Consider the following 17995-nt stretch of genomic DNA (forward strand, 5'->3'; position numbering starts at 1 on the left):
TGAGTTGGATAACAGAAAATATTTAAATAAAACAAAGAACTACAGATGCTAGAATCCGAAATAGAAGAGAAAGTCATTGAACCATGGAGATGTACAGCACAGAAACAGACTCTTCAACCCAATTCCCTGCCGACCAGATATTTTGTATTAATCTAGTCCCATTTACCAGCATTTGGCCCGTATCCCTCTAAACCCTTCCAGTTCATATGCCCATCCAGATGCCTTTTAAATGTTGTAATTGTACCAGCCTCCACCACTTCCTTTGGCAGCTCATTCCATACACATATCTACTGCATGAAAAAGTTGTCCCTTTGCTCTATTTTTAAAATCTTTCCCCTCTCTCCTTAAACTTATGCCCTCTAGTTTTGGACTCCCCTATCCTAGGGAAAAGACCATGACTATTCACCCTATTGTGCTGGAGAAACTCAGCAGGTTTGGCAACATTTATAGGCAGAGAAAAATGGAATTAATGTTTCTATTGCAGTGATTCTTTTGTCAGTTCTGATGAAATGACAATGCAACTAGACTGGTATATAAAAATGAACCGTATTTCAATAGCTTGCTTTTGAGCAACGAAGGGAGAGAACACAGCATGACTTGTACACAGCTAGGATGTGGAAAGTTCTCTCCTTCTCTCTATCCAATCTCAGTAAGCCATAGCTGAACATTGAAATAAACTTGGAAAACCTCAGTTGACTGAAAATCAAGGGTTACTTCTAGCTATACCACTCCTGAGGCAACAGGACAACAGCTAAGCAATTGGAATACAGGTTTCATTCATGTATCCCAAAGACTCTTTTAAAAAAAACAAACTGTAAACTGCAACTGTCTTAATTTTCCTGCCTGTATTAGATATCCCATTTATTCCCAGCTTTCATGTAAGTTCACTGCATGTGTTTTTGTGTTGGTTGTTATGTTTTATCTCATCTTATTTTTTATTTCTGTAATAAAATTCCACTCTTTCACTCAAGAGTGAGCCCGAAACGTTGATTCTCCTGCTCCTTGGATGCTGCCTGACCTGCTGCGCTTTTCCAGCAACACATTTTCAGCTCCTTCAAGTTACACCCTACTTCCAGCATGCATATCCTTATCAGGCTAGAATGTAATTTACATAGGAATTCATATAAATTACAATTTGGGAACAAATGAGCAAAGTGTGGGAAAGCAAAAGATCAAGTGGGAAAATTCAAGCAGCAATTTGTAGATTTCCTGCCTAGCCCTCATAGCAGTCTTCATTGATCCCAAAGGGGAAATTAATCCAATTGGTATCAATATCTTCATTGATACCATTGGGGAAAGACTATCTAAGTTCTTTCCACTGGAGTTAAATAGTGTTCGTTCAGTTACCAGACCCTTTCAGGGCCTCAAATGCATGCAAATACTGTCTTGTATAAGTAACAAATGCCATGGGTTTGTTTGTTCTACAAATGTAAAGACTGTATAGAAATGAACTGAGAAGTGACCTTATGGAGGTTTCTAAAATCATGGAGGGTTCTAAAATCATGAGGGACATGGATAGGGTAAATAGATAAGGTATTTTCTCTGGGGTGGGGGTGTTTCGAACTAGAGGCATAGGTTTAACGTGAGAAGGGAAAGATTTAAAAAGGACCTAAGGGGCAACATTTTCACGCAAGAGGTGGTGAGTGTATGGAATAAACTGGCAGAGGAAGTGGTGAAGACTGGTATAATTACAACATTTAAAAGGAACCTGGATGGATAAATTAATAGGAAGAGTTTAAAGGGATATGGGCCAAGTGCTGGCAAATGGGATTAGACTAATATAGAATATCTGGTCAGTATGGACAGGTTGGACTGAAGGGTCTGTTTCTGTGCTGTACATCTCTATGACGCTAGTGACGATGTATGTACATAAAGATTTTTAGGTGGTATCCCACAACACTCCCTACAACTTTAAGTCTGTGGAACACAACCTCACAGGAATACAAAGTTAAAAATCACACAACACCAGGTTATAGTCCAACAGGTTTAATTGGAAGCACACAAGCATTCGGAGCGACGCTCCTTCATCAGGTGATTGTCCTGACAATCACCTGATGAAGGAGCGTCGCACCGAATGCTAGTGTGCTTCCAATTAAACCTGTTGGACTATAACCTGGTGTTGTGTGATTTTTAACTTTGTACACTCCAGTCCAACACCGGCATCTCCGAATCATCACAGGATTACATTTTCCCTCAGTGAAACATAGTTGTGATGTATCACGCTCCACTTTATTAATATTCACTCTCCATTTGGACCGACTTACTCTCCTTAGCAAGGTCACAAACGCACAAAAGTCAACATAAATTGGGGAACATAGTCTGAAAAATTCCTGCATAATCCATTTAGGTAATCAAAAATGAATTAGGAACCTCATTGACACCTCTTGTACAACCTTCTCCTCAGCCTGAAACACATTCACCTTTCTGTTGAAGATATATAATGAATCAACATTCAGTATATGATCTGTTCCATGGATTTACTAAAAAATACCTTCCTGACATTCAACAATGTTCTATCTGTAACTAAGTTACAAGTGTGACCCCAGTCCTCCCTAGCCCATTCAGTTGAGTAACTTGCCCTTGCACAGAGGCTGGTCCTCTCACTACTTAATGGCATGCAGTATGCAAGGTAAGCAGTGTACCACCACTTAGTGTACCACTAAGCAACACTCAAAGGTGCACTTTAGAGGACAGAGTGCCATGTTGCCTCAATCACCAATGGTTTCACCATTTACATTTCACATCACTTTGTAGATCTTAAGCACTGTGTAAATACATGTCACTATAGTCAAAAGTACACAAATAGCTTGAATGAAATGGTTTACAGAATGAAGGTGTTTCTTATCACTGACACTGAAGGCTGCATGCTAAAATTTGTTTTTAATTCATTTGTGGGATGTCAGCATTGCTGACTGGCATTTATTGCCCGTTCCCAGTTGCCCTTGAGAAGGTGATGGTGAGCTGCCTTCCTGAACCACTGCAGTCCACATGTTGTAGTTTGCCCCAGTGTCAGTAGGGAGGGAATTCCATGATTTTGATGCAACAACAGTGAAGGAACGGTGATATCTTTCCAAGTCAGAATAATGAGTGACTTGGAGGGGAACTTGCAGGTTGTGGTGCTCCGTATTTGCTGCCCTTGTCCTACAGCTATCCTAATAAGAGACAATCTAACCAGCGGTCCTGAACATTCAATGGCATTACCATCACTGAATCCCCTACCATCAACATCCTGGAGGTTATCATTGATCAGAAATTCAACTGGACTTGCCACATAAACACTGGCTACAAGAGCAGGTCAGAGGCTTGCAATACTGCTGCGAGTCACTCACCTCCTGACTCCTCAAAGTCTGTCCATCACCTACAAGGCACAAGTCAGGGTGTGATGGAATACTGCCCAGTTATGTGAATGACTGAAGCTCCAACAACACTCAAGAAGCTGGATATCATCCAAGACAAAGCAGCCCCGCTTGTTGGCACGACATTGGCAAACATCCACTCCCTCCACTACAGATGCTCAGTAGCAACAGTGTGTACTGCAGGAATTCATCAAAATCCTCAGACAGCACCTTTCAAACCCACAAGTACTTCTTTTTAGAAGAACAAGAGCAGCAGATACATGGGAACACCACAACCTGCAAGTTCCCCGCCAAGCCACTCACCATCCTGACTTGGGAATATATTACTATTCCTTCACTGTCGCTGCATCAAAATCATGGTCTTCTCTCCCCAGTGGCATTCAGGGTCAACCTGCAGCATATGGACTGCAGCCATTTAAGAAGGCAGCTCACCAACAACTTCTCAAAGGCAACGAGGGATGAGCAATAAAATGCTGGCAAGCTAGTGATGCCCACAGCCCACGAGAGAATTTTAAAAAAAAACCTTAAAAAAATACGCAAAGCCCATAAATCATTTTTCAGGAACCTTGCTAATGAAAATTGATTTTTACTGAATATAACTGAACTTTCAAATGTGGTACTGCCTCAATGAACCCACAAATGTGCAAAGGACATTCCTTCTCCAGTCCTTTTATCTAGCAAAATGATGAATGTTGGCTTTGGGGCGGGACTTCTGGTATCAGGACTCCAGTGCTATTCTACCTATGATGTAGATCAATTCTGTGTCTGTGAAAATTCAGGGCCTTGGAAAATATCTGATTTTGTAATAGCACTGCAGTTTTATTTTAGCTTGAGGATTAGAATTTTTCATCAGTGATTATTTTTAAGTTTTCTTGATCACTATGATTTCCTGAATTAAAAAAAAGAACTAAATTACTGATCAAGATTCACTCACCTGCTACACCGACTTGATGTGTAGCATAAGCAGGAAGCCTGCTTTCCCCCTTAGCTAGCCATAGTGCCAATGTGGAATGGTCCTTTTCAGCATGGTGAAATGTAAAACCTTGAGCAGCTGCTGCAGGTATAAATCTGCTCTGGAGAATAGGAACATGCAGCCAGACTGCCACCTTGCCTTCTGCTCTCCAGTGCTTGATAGCATCTACAAAAGAAATAGAATATGTTGAATCCTATTTAATGCGATGAATTGCAAACATTATTCCTTCCACCATCTTGTTTGATGTTAAGTTTTATGACACATTGACAAGCAGAAAATGAAAGCTAAAAAGACAGGTTCAATCAAATTAACTCTGAAACAGAATATACTTTCATAATAGAGAGCAATGAACTTGCTGAAGAAGGGATGGCAATAATCTTTTGTCACTCTTGAATTTTACAGCCCCATTTACTAAATTCAAAAACCCAGCTAGCCTTTTTTTAAAACTGTGTTCCCTTAATTCAGGGAATTGTGTATTTGAACCTTAAGGGAGTCACCGAATTTTCCCATTGTTTCAGGTCATTCTATTGGTTGTAAATTCAATTCCGTATTTTCCTCCCAATATATATCACCTCACCTTCATACACATTATTCTTCAGTCAACTGGAATACACATTCACAGTTTAGGCTCACATGTGAAGAATAATTACCAGTGATCCTGACTCAAATTTTTTTGAATGCTTATAGAACAAGTTACATCTGAAACAATAACTCTTCACCCATAAAGTGCTTTTGTATATTATGTATTGTATCCTTAATTAAGACATCAAACTGTAGGACATAGAAGAAGACAATTCATCTCATCATACATATGCTAGTTTCTGAGAACTATCCATTGTGCCCATTCCCTCCCCTTTACCCATGCCATTTCAACTTTTCTTTTTCAAATGTTTATCCATCTTCCTTTTGAAAATGAACTTACATTCTGGCTCCACTACTGTTTTCGGATCAATAGCCTAACAATCTTCTGTGTAGAAAGAACTCTCTTAACCTCTCCTTTTGTATTTTGATGATCTTAGGCCAGGACAGACTCAGCAGAGGTGGTGACCCAGAGGTGGTTTATACTTGGGAGGCAGTTAACTTAGAAGCCCTCAACATTGACTCCAGAGCCAATAAAGTCTCATGGCATCAGTCAAACAGTATTCTACCATGTTGAAATCACTTAGAGGAAGCACAGAGGCACATAATGTACTTTGGGTGGGGGCTTCAATGTGCTTCATGAAGAGTGACTTGGTAGCACCATTACTGACTGAGCTATTCAGGTCTCAAAAAAATATCGCTGCTAGTCTGGGTCTACGTCAGGTGGTGAAGAAATTGGCAAGAAAGGAAAAATATTCTTGACCTCATTCTCTTGAGATTACCTGCAGCAGATGTTTTGTCCATGACAGCATCAGTGGGGTTGACCACATAGTTTTGTGGAGGAAACGTGCCATTTTCACATTAAGGATAGCCTCCATCATGTCATGTGGCACTTTCATTGTGCTAAATGGGACAGACTTTGAACAAATTTAGCAAGTAAAGACTGGGCATCCATGAGGGGTTGTGGACCATTAACAGCAGCCAAGTTGTACTCCAACACAATCTTCAACCTCATAGCCTAGCATATTCCCTACTCAACCATTACCATCAAGCTAGATGATCAAATATAGTTCAATGAATAGTGCAGGAGGACATCCAGGAGCAGGCATACTTATGCTAGGCAGTGTAAGCAGCAAATGATAGACAGGTGATTCCATAACCTACAAATCAGATCCAATCTCAGCGGAGTTGTGAATTGTGGTGGACAGTTAAACAACTCACTGGAAGAGGTCCCACAAATATCTCCAACCCCACGATGAAGAAGTCCAACACATCAGTGGAAATGATAATGCTAGAGCATTTGTAACAATCTTCAGCCAGGAGCGTGAGTCTACAATCCATCTCAACCTCTTCTAGATGACCCCAGCACCGCAGATGCCAATCTTCAGTCAATTCTATTAACTCATGCGATATCAAGAAATGGCTGAAGGTACTGAATACTACAAGGCTGTGGGACCAACAATATTCTGGCAATAATACTGAAGATGTGTGCATCAGAACTTCCTGCGTCCCTAGCTGACCCGTTGTAGTACAGCTCTAAATATTGGTATCTTCAGCCATTTCTTGATATCGCATGAGTTAATAGAATTGACTGAAGATTGGCATCTAACCTCTATCAGTTAAATCCGCGATAATGCATCTGTGATTACATTCTTCTGACCTGCATATCAAGTTTATTCTGCTTATGATTTTTAAATTAAAAGACTAACATAAGACTCCAATGAAAGAGTCTTATATTCCTGTCTTTAAATTGTCCTAAGAATGTAAGCGGATTGTGATCAGTGTACACAACTGTCTCCGATACATTGTTCGTGACATACACATCAAAATGCCATAAGGTCAGTACCAAACTCAAAAGTTCTTTTTCGATTGTGGAGTGCCTCCTCTGGTGAATGTTGATCTTCTTCAAAAAAAAACTGGCAGTTCAATCCCATTCTCATCTTCCTGTAAGAATACAGCTCCAACTCCTTTCTCACTAGCATCAATGACAACTTGAAAAGGTTTTGAAAAGTGTGGTGTAGCTAAAACTGGTTTGGTGGTTAATATTGATTTCAAATGGTCGAATGCCTCCTGACATTGATCTGTCCACTTCTTTAGCAAATTGGTTAACAGTACCACTACACTGCTGAAGTTTGGAACATACTTCCAATAGAATCCGCTGAGTCCTAAGAATCAAAGCATCTCCTTCTTCGAGGTTGGTTTTGTAAATTCCTTGATGGCCTTTGTCTTCGTGTTCCGTGGGGTCAGCCTTCCATAACTGATGTTATGTCCCAAAAATGTCACCTCTGCTTTCGCGAATTCTGTTTTATTTAAGTTTATCACCAGTTTTGTTTCTCGTAGCCGTTTGAAGAGCTCTGCCAACTGTACCATGTGATCTTTCCAGGACTTACTGAAGAACACTACATCATCCAAATAAACTGCACAGTTTTGTTAACACAACCACAACTCTGTTCATGAGTCTTTGGAAAGTGGCAGGTGCGTTCTTCATTCCAAAAGGCATCACTTTAAACTGATATAGCCCATTTGGGGTTACAAATGCAGAAATTTCTTTCACCAACTCTGATAAAGGTACCTGCCAGTAACCACGCATTAAATCCAACATGGTGATGTAACTGGCTTGCCCGACTTTCTTGGTACAGTCCTCCAATTTAGGAATTGGATAGGAGTCCGATTTTGTCATAGCTTTGACCTTTAAATAATCCACACAGAATCGTTGAGTCCCGCTCCGGTTTGGAAACTATGATGATCGGCGAACTCCACTACTCTGGCTTGGTTCGATGATGTCCCCGTTGAGTATAGCCTCCACCTGCATCTGGCCCTGTCTGGCTTTGAAAGGATTAAGCCGCTAGGGGTGTTGTTTTATCGGAGCAGTATTCCCTATGTCGACTTCATGTACAATAGCATTAGTCTTCCATATCTGACTCTTACATATATCCGTATACTGCAGTAACAAATCTTTCAACTGCAGTCTATGCTCCTGAGACAGATGGCTTACTAACCTATCCCACTCCTCAAGGACTTCTCCATTTTTTTTCTATTTTGAGGCACCTCAAAATCCACATCATCTGGCTGATTCCTCACTTGGTGGGGCATTAACTAACACCTGTTTCTCCATTTGTTTCTCCCTAGTATAATACGGTTTCAGTATGTTCACATGACATAACCGATACCTTTTTTTTCCTAACTGGCATCTTTACTAGATAGCTCACCTGACTCAACTTTTTCTTAATTTGATAGGGACCACGAAACCTGGCTTTGAAAGGATCTCCTATCATTGGTAATAGTACTAACATGTCCGACTCTCAGATCTTTTATCTGCCACCTGCTTCATTTTATACTGTGCCCTCTTTAGGTGCTGTTTAGCTAACTCACCTACTCGATTTAGTCTCTCCCTCACCTCCAATACATAATCTAAGTGTGAGATCTCCAACTTTGGTCCCATCAATTTTTCTTTAATTATTTCAAAGGGCCTCATACTTCATGACCGAATATTAACCCAAAGGGAGTGAATTGAGTAGATTTATTTGGGGCATCTCTAATGGCAAACAATACGAATGGGATATCTTTATCCCAATCATTCAGGTAGTCCTGACAGTATGCTCTCAACATGGTCTTCAAGATCTGATGCCATCTTTCTAAAGCTCCCTGGGATTCAGGAATGATACACACTGAATTTAAAGGGCTGTATACGTAAGCTATTCATAACCTCCTTAAATAGTCTCGCAGTAAAATTTTACCTTTGGTCCGACTGAATCTCTCTGGGTAGCCCATACCATGGAAGAAAGCTGCTAACTCCTCTACTACCCTTTTTGCCTCGATACTGCGGAATGGAATTGCCTCCGAAAATCTGGTAGACACATCCATTATGGTTAACAAGTACTGGTTCCCACTTTTAGTTCTCGGGGGGGGGGGACCTACACAGTCAATTATAACCCATGTGAAAGGTTCTTCAATTGTGGGAATTGGCAACAATGGTGCTGGTTTTATTACCGCCTGTGGCTTACTTACCATTTGGCATGTATGACACGTATGGCAAAAGTTCACCACATCCTTGTGCATTCCAGGCCAACAAAAATGTTTTTGTATCTTAGCCTGAGTCTTTCGTACTCCTAGGTGACCTCCTAAAGGTAGTTCATGTACTATCCGTAACACCACAGGCAACACAATCTGGTGCAGTTCGGTCCATTTCTCCTCTGCACTAATCTGCCATGGTCTCCATTTCCACCTTAGGATTCGATCTTTCAGATAATAACTCTCCGGAATATTCTGTGCCTCCTTTTCAGAGTATGCATCCACATAAATATCTTTTATTATCTTGTCTTGCTGTTGCAAATCCCTTAGCCTTTCAGGAGTAAACACTTCTTCTGACCCTCTGCCCATTCAGGTTTTTCCTGCACCATTACATCAAACAGGGTATCCGCTAACTGAACCTCAACTCCTTCATCTTTCTCTTTACTTTTTGCTTCGTGTTGTGACTTATGATTGTGTGATCTGGTTACCAGGAGGAGAAAGTGAAGGGCTTATGCTCGAAACGTCGATTCTCCTGTTCCCTGGATGCTGCCTGACCTGCTGCACTTTTCCAGCAACACATTTCCAGCTCTGATCTGGTTACCACACAGTCTGGGAAAATATCAGGGTATTTCTGTTTTAACTCCTCAGTTTCTTGATCTTCCTTGGGCTTCTCCACAACAAAAGGTGTCACTACCACCTTAGATCCTGACAAATCATTCACAAGAACAAAATGAATTGCTGGAACTGACTCTCTGTGAATCACTCCCACTGCAACTTGCCCAGTCTTAAGTTGGCACTCCAACATGATCTTACAAAGAGAAATGCTAAATTTCTGTCCATCTATCGCTCAAATTACCACACTCTCAGATAACAGATCAGAAAAAGTGCATACTCGCTCATCTCTTACGATCAGCAACTGGTTAGACCCTGTATCTCTCAAAATTATAACTTCTTGTCCTTCTCCTTCTAATCTTTCTGAGTAAACTTTATCCACAGAGGCAAATTCTTTGCAGAGATCAGGTACTAACCCCATACCCAGCTCCTGCTGAGAGTGTGCACTCTCCTGCAGCTCCTTGGCTCTTCTTGGAGTGTCCTCTTACTACCTTCATTAATGCCACTAGCTTAGCTTCTTTTACCGTAACTTTTTCCATAACACCTTTAACGACCAGCACTGTGACTTTACATGTCCCACTTTACCACAGTGGAATAACCTGAGGCCTTTTACCTCCTTTCCACCCTCTTGGGCTTCTTTTTTATCCTGTGGTAAATTCTTACCAGTGCCCTCTACTCTTGGTTTAGTAGCATAGGATCTTCCCTTCTCCCAATTTTTATCTCTCACAGGACAAAATTCTGGCCGGAAGCTTGTCTTATGCACCAACATGTGTTCACCTGCTAATTCTGTTGCCCTTCTCACTTCCTGAATTTTCTGTTCCTCCACGTGAATTCTTACCATCTCTGGAAGTGAGTTTTTAAACTCCTCCAGCAGAATAATCTTTCTTAGAGCGTCAAAGGTCTTACCTATTTTCAAAGCACGCACCCATCAATCAAAATGACTATGTTGCATTCTTTCGAACTCAACACAAGTCTGACCTGGTTCCTTCTTTGTTTTTAGATAGAACATAGAAAAGTACAGCACAGAACAGGCTCTTTGACCCATGATGTTGTGCCGAGGTTTAATCCTAATGTAAAATATAGTAACTCAACCTATGCACCCCTCAATTCACTGCTATGCATGTGCACATCCAGCAGTCGCTTAAATGTCCCCAATGACTCTGCTTCCACCACCACAGCTGGCAACGCATTCCATGCATTCACAATCTCTGCGTAAAGAGCCTACCTCTGACGTCTCCTTTATACCTTCCTCCTAATATCTTCAAACTATGACTCCTCGTACCAGTCAATCCTGCCCTGGGGAAAAGTCTCTGCCTATTGACTCTTAACTATTCCTCTCATTATTTTGTACACCTCGATCAGGTCGCCTCTCTTCCTCCTCTCCAGAGAGAAAAGTCCGAGCTTATTCAACCTGTCTTCATAAGGCAAGCCCTCCAGTCCAGGCAGCATCCTGGTAAACCTTCTTTGCAACCTCTCCAAAGCTTCTGTATCTTTCCTATAGTAGGGTGACCAGAACTGGACCCAATATTTCAAGTGTGGTCTCACCAGGGACTTGTAGAGCTGCAGCAAAACCTCGCGGCTCTTAAATTGGATCCCCCTGTTAATGAAAGCCAAAACACCATATGCTTTCTTAACAACCCTATCCACTTGGGTGGCAACTTTGAGGGATCTATGTACTTGAACACCCAGATCTCTCTGTTCTTCCACACTGCGAAGAATCCTGTCTTTAATCCTATATTCAGCATTCGAGTTCGACCTTCTAAAATGCATCACTTCGCATTTATCCAGGTTGAACTCCATCTGCCATTACTTGGCCCAGCTCTGCATCCTGTCTATGTCACGCTGCAGCCTGCAATAACCCTCGATACTATCGACGACACCTACAACTTTGTGTCATCTGCAAATTTACTAACCCACCCCCAACCTCCTCAATCAAGTCATTTATAAAAACTACAAAGAGCAGAGGCCCAAGAACAGAGCCCAGCAGGATCCCACTCAACACTGACCTCCAGGCAGAATACTTTACATCTACAACCACTCTCTGCCTTCTGTCAGCCAGCCAATTCTGAATCTAGATAGCCAAATCTTCCTGTATCCCATACTTCCTGACTTTACGAATGATCCTACCATGGGGAACCTTATAAAATACCTTGCTGAAGTTCATATACACCACATCCACTGCTCGACCGTCGTCAACCTGTCTTGACTCCTCCTCAAAGAACTCAACAAGATTCGTAAGACATGACCTGTCCCTCACAAAGCCATGCTGACTGCCTTTAATCACATTATGCTTTGCCAAATAGTCATAAATCCTATCCCTCAGGATTCTTTCCAAAACTTTGCTGACTACAGACATAAGACTGACTGGTCTGTAATTGCCAGGGATTTCCCTATTACCCTTCTTGAAAAAGAGGGACAACATTCGCCTTCTTCCAATTCTCCGGTACGACTCCTGTGGAGAGCAAGGAGGCAAATATCCTCGCCAGTGGCTTAGCAACCTCCTTTCTCGCTTCCCGGAGCAGCCTAGGATAAATCTGATCTGGCCCTGGGGACTTATCAATCTTGATGTTTTCCAAAATTTCCAGCGCATCAACTTCATCAATCTTGATCTGGTCAAGACTGTATCCCAGCTCCTCTAAGTTTTCATTTACAACAAGTTCCTTTTCCTTGGTGAAAACCGAAGCAAAAAAACTCTATCTGCTCAGACTCCACGCACAAGTTCCCTCCGCTATCCCTGATCGGCCCTACCTTCTCCCTGATCATTCTCTTATTCCTCACGTATGAGTAAAATGCCTTTGGGTTCTCCCTAATCCTTCTTGCCAAGCCTTTTTCGTGCCCCCTCCTGGCTCTCCTCAGTCAATTTCAGAGCTCCTTTCTAGCAAGCCTGTAATCCTCTAAAGCTTTGCTAGATCCTTGCTTCCTCCACCCTACGTAAGCTGCCTTCTTCCTTTTGACGAGAGGTTCCTCTAATCTCGTCATCCAAGGTTCCTTAATCTTATCCCTTCTTACCTGTCTCAGAGGAACAAATTTATGCATCACTCGCAACAACTCTACATGTCTGCTGTGCCCTTTCTGTGGAACAATTGTTCCCAGTCTGTACTTCCCAACTCCTGTTTGATAGCGGCATAATTTCCTTTCCCCCAATTAAATATCTTCCCCCAATAAGTGCTCCTTTCACTCTCCAAGGCTATGCTAAATGTGAGGCAGTTGTGATCACTGTCACCAAAGTGCTCTCCCACCGCGAGATCTGACACCTGTCCTGGCTCGTTGCTGAGCACCAAATTCAAAATGGCCTCTCCCCTCGTCGGTCTGTCTACATACTGAGCAAGGAAACCCTCCTGAATACACCTGACAAAAACGGCTCCATCCAAACCATCTACACTTCGGAGGTTCCAGTTGATACTGGGTAAGTTGAAATCACACATAACAACAACCCTGCTACTTCTGCATTTTTCCAGAATCTGCTTGCCTATGAGATCTTCAATCTCTCTACTGCTATTAGGTGGTCTGTAGAAAACCCCCAATGCGGTGGCTGTTCCCTTGCTGTTCCTAACGTCCACCCATACTGACTCAGTGGACAAACCTTCCTCAACGACTTTCGTTTCTGTAGCTGTGATACACTCTCAGATTAGCAATGCTACACCCCCTTTTTTACCACCCTCCCTGTTCTTTTTACACGTTCTAAACCCTGGAACATCAAGCAACCATTCCTGCCCCTGTGAGACCCACGTCTCCGTTATGGCCACAACATCATAGCCTCAAGTACTGATCCATGCTCTAAGTTCGTCACTCTAATTTCGGACAATCCTTGTATTAAAGCAGGCACACTTTCACCGATCCCTTTGTTTAATCATGTGAGAAACCTTCCTGATAGATTCAATACGTCCTGTCGCTGCCCCATCTGCAACTGACACCCTCTCCGACATGTGTCTCTGATTCCCCACCCCCCCCCACCAAACACAAACAAATCTCCCACCCAGGACATTTGTGCCCCTCCAGTCAGATGCAACCCATCCTTCATGTACAGGTTCCACCTTCCCCAGAAGGTATCTAGGTACAGTAGCGCCTCGACATACGAACGACCCCGTTCACGAACAAATCAGTTTACAAACAGGATTGTATGTTTGCTTCAACGTACGTACGAAATTCAAGGTACAAATGAAGGTACGAACGCAAAAAGCCTGTGTGCGACCACATGGTTTCATTGTTCTGCTTTGCTACGCGCTCGTTGAACGCAAAAGCTCTCGGGCCCTGCATGATCTCATTCAGTTCGTCTTTGGCGTATGCGCTGTGAACATCGTTCGGTGCTACATCCAAGTATTCTTACGCTCTCCGAACAATGAGAAAAATTGATTCAGTTCGCGAACTTTTTGGTTCGCGAACCGGGTCCCGGAACGGATTCAGTTCATAAATCAAGGCGCTACTGTATCTGAAACCCTCCCTCCTGCACCAGCTTCCCAGCCATGTGTTAAGCTGCATTCGCTGACTGTTCCTCATCTCACTATCTCATGGCACCGGTAACAAACCTGAGATCACGAGTCTACTCGTCCTGCTCTTCAGCTTCCAACCTAACTCTCTGTAGTCACTTTTCAGATCCTCAATCCCTTTCCTGGCTATATCATTGGTGCCAATATGTGCTACGATTTCTGGCTGCTCACCCTCCCCCTTCAGAATCTTGTTAACCCGATCGTCAACATCCCGGACCCTGACTCCGGGAAGGCAACATATCTTCCGGGAATCCCATTCCTGACCACAAATTCTCCTGTCAATCCGTCTTAACTATTGAGTCCCCTACCACTAGTGCTTTTCTATTTTCCCCCCTTCCCTTCTGAGCCACAGTGCCAGGCTCAGTGCCAGAGACCTGACAACAATGACTTTCCCCTGGTAGGCTGTCCCCACCAGCAATATCCAAAATGGTATACTTATTGCTGAGGGGAATGGCCACAGGGGATCCCTGTTCTGGCCGTCGGTTCCCTTTCCTCCCCCTTTCCCCCCTTCCTTTCTAAACCACGGTCTATATGCTTCTGGTACCAATTCATAAGCACTTAAAATAACCTGTTTAACCTCTTCATAATCTCTTGACACCTCATCTGACAGTGCGGCAAATACGTCACTAGTTCTGCCTGCCAGTTTAGCCTGAACTAGCACTACTCATAAATTCTTGGACGACTCTGAATGCCAAGCCAATTTTTTTCAAATGAAATAAAGAAGGCTTCAACATCCTTCCCATCAAAATGTAGTAGAGTTTTGACATATTTATATATATATCACTACCTTCTCTTTCAATCTCCATCCTGTTAACTTGACTTTGCTGACTAAGTCGCAACTTATCACTTTCTCTCTCTCCCTTTCTTCTCTCTGTCTTTGCTCAGCTAAGAACCTTCACTTTTTCTCTCTCTCTCTCTTTTTCCTCTCTCACTCTCTTTTCTCTCTTTCTCACTCCATTTTTTTTAAACTTCTAACTCAATTTTCCTCAATTGTAATTTAAGTTTTTCTACCTCCATTGCACTTGTCTGTTTCTCTGCTACACCGAAGTGTTTGAGTAACTCTCTTACAATTTCAGCTTTATTTTTGTCCTTGGTTAAACCCAAATCTAACTTCTTTGCTAATTCTAAAAGTATGGCCTTTCTCTTTCCTTCTAAACTTTCTTGGCAAATTTGAGAATCATCTTTGAGAATCCCAGAACCTCTTTAGCAACTTTAAGAGCCATTTCTCTCACTTTTAATTTAATCAATCATAAGTCACTGAAATTAAACAAATTGCCTCACCTACATTTTATTTAAAGATCTCAGACACTAGTCTGCTGGGATTTTTTTGTACCCCAAAGTTTATTCAAATCTGTCTAAACCAGTTCAAATCACGGACCTGAGCCCCCAAACTGTTACAACATGGGGTAAACTCTCTTGCTTAATTTACAACCAGCAACACAGAAAAGATTTTTCCCATGCAGTAATCTATGAAAATTCGACAGGCTAAGAACTAGATAAAGTAAATGTTGTTGTGGTTTTATTTGCCGAGCTGGGAATTTATGTTGCAGATGTTTCGTCCCCTGTCTTGGTGACATCCTCAGTGCTTGGGAGCCTTCTGTGAAGCGCTTCTGTGATGTTTCCTCCGGCCCTTATAGTGGTTTGTCTCTGCCACTTCCGGTTGTCAGTTCCAGCTGTCCGCTGCAGCCAGGTCGATTCGTTTGTTGATAGAATCTATGGATGAGTGCCATGCCTCTAGGAATTCCCTGGCTGTTCTCTGTTTGGCTTGTCCTATAATAGTAGTGTTGTCCCAGTCGAACTCATGTTGCTTGTCAATAAAGTAAATGTTAACAACTTTATTAATTAAAGTATAACAAAGAATAATTAACTAACAACAATTTACAATTCCTTCCTCTAACCTATCTTTTACCTTCCCTTTTATAATACTAGTTCGATAAAACTCCCAATTACGATTTACAAAACAAAACTTATCTTAAAACCAGGCAGCTTTTAGTTTTCTCTGAATTCCACATCTTCATAACAATCACCACTTATAACTTTATAATGGAAGAAAAGTAATTCATGAAACAGGGTTTAGAGTACTACCCTGAGGAACTCATACAGCAATTTTCTGGAACTGAAATGACTAACCTCCAAACAACAATCACCATCTTTAATGCTTGGTATGTGTCCAACTAGTGGAGAGCTCTCCCTGATTCCCATCATTTCAATTTTTTCAAAGATCTTTGATCTTCATTTGATTAAATGCTGCCATGATGTCAAAGGTGAAGAGTGTGGTGCTGGAAAAATACAACTGGTCAGGCAGCATCTGAGGAGCAGGGGAATCGACTTTTCGAGCAAAAGCCCTCCATCAGGAATGATGTCAAAGGCAGTCATTCTAATTCGGAGCACAAGAAATGCTTCCAAAAAGGATTCATCACACACCTAAAGCAAATGCATATTAAAGTAAACAGGTCTGATTGGTCCCCGTCTCGTATCCTTTCCTGGGGACTAGGATTTGGGGCCTACTACAGTTCTGAAAATGTGTTGCTGGAAAAGCGCAGCAGGTCAGGCAGCATCCAAGGAGCAGGAGAATCAACGTTTTGGGCATGAGCCCTTCTTCAGGAATGAGGAAAGTGTGTCCAGCAGGCTAAGATAAAAGGTAGGGAGGAGGGACTTGGGGGAGGGGCATTGGAAATGTGATAGGTGGAAGGAGGTCAAGGTGAGGGTGATAGGCTGGAGTGGGGGTGGGGGCGGAGAGGTCAGGAAGAAGATTGCAGGTTAGGAAGGCGGTGCTGAGTTCGAGGGATTTGACTGAGACAAGGTGGGGGGGAGGGGAAATGAAGAAACTGGATAAATCTGAGTTATTCCTTGTGGTTGGAGGGTTCCTACGCGGAAGATGAGGCGCTCTTCCTACAACCGTCGTGTTGCTATGGTCTGGCGATGGAGGAGTCCAAGGACCTGCATGTCCTTGGTGGAGTGGGAGGGGGAGTTGAAGTGTTGAGCCACGGGGTGGTTGGGTTGGTTGGTCCGGGTGTCCCAGAGATGTTCTCTGAAACGTTCTGCAAGTTGGCTACTATAGTTCTGTCTAGCTCTGTTTAAGCAGAAGTAAAAAAAAGGTTTTATTAATTAGTTCTGCTATTTATTTTTATAATTATATTAACATCAGTTTCAGTGTTTTAGCATTTTTTTTGCTCAACAACTTGTTCATGTTATCTTGAATATTTTTATTGAAAAAATAATTATGATTATTGTTGCGCGAAACCAGATCTCAGGCGGTTGCTGCTATGTTGCTTGAGGGGAACCACAGGCTTAAAATAAGCCTGACTGCTTTTAGTGAGCTGGAAGAAGGGATTACTTTTGCTGCAAAGGAAACAGCAAGTGTTGGAAAAACTCAGCAAGTCTGACAGCATTTGTACAGATCAGGGATCCTTCATGAGAATAGAGCACATCATGAACTTGAAGTGTTGACTCAGTTTCTGTCTCCACAGATGCTGCCTGGCCTGTGGAGTATTTTCAGCATTTTGTGTTTACATTTTAAATTTCACATATTTCACAGCTATACATTAAATTTCCTTTAAAGTAGACATTAATGTCTGACAAAATCAAAACTCTATCTATCTTTGCCTTAAAAATATTCAATGAGGTAGCCTCAACTGCTTCACTGGGCAGGAAATTCCATGGATTCACAACTTCAACCCTAACCCTAACCCAATCCTCCTCAACTTACTCCTGAAGGAAATTGGAGGGAAAGTTAGAACAAGGGAAGTCAAGAAAGACAACTGTATCAATGAGGCAGAAAACTCAGAAAGGGATCATGCTGTAAGGTTGAGTGAAATAGGAGTTGATGGGAAGGGTGAGGGCAGTAACAAATTAGAAATACTATACATGAATGCACGAAGCATTAGAAATAAGATGGATGAGCTTGAAGCTCTTTTGGAAATTGGCAGATTACGATTATTGTGGGGATAACTGAGACGTGGCTTCAAGGGGACAGG

The 17995-nt window shown here is 42.2% G+C and overlaps 1 protein-coding gene across 1 annotated transcript in view; it reads right to left on the reverse strand.

The window, feature by feature from the left end:
* The window catches only part of nudt6 (nudix (nucleoside diphosphate linked moiety X)-type motif 6), a 135899-nt gene that overhangs the window by 110432 nt on the left and 7472 nt on the right, over nt 1-17995 (reverse strand). The window contains exon 2 of the mRNA XM_043674063.1: nt 4291-4494. Within this exon, the coding sequence (XP_043529998.1) occupies nt 4291-4494 (204 nt within the window). The remainder of the gene's footprint in view (nt 1-4290; nt 4495-17995) is intronic.

Source organism: Chiloscyllium plagiosum, chromosome 32 (assembly GCF_004010195.1).
Source record: "Chiloscyllium plagiosum isolate BGI_BamShark_2017 chromosome 32, ASM401019v2, whole genome shotgun sequence".
In the NCBI taxonomy this organism is placed as follows: domain Eukaryota; kingdom Metazoa; phylum Chordata; class Chondrichthyes; order Orectolobiformes; family Hemiscylliidae; genus Chiloscyllium; species Chiloscyllium plagiosum.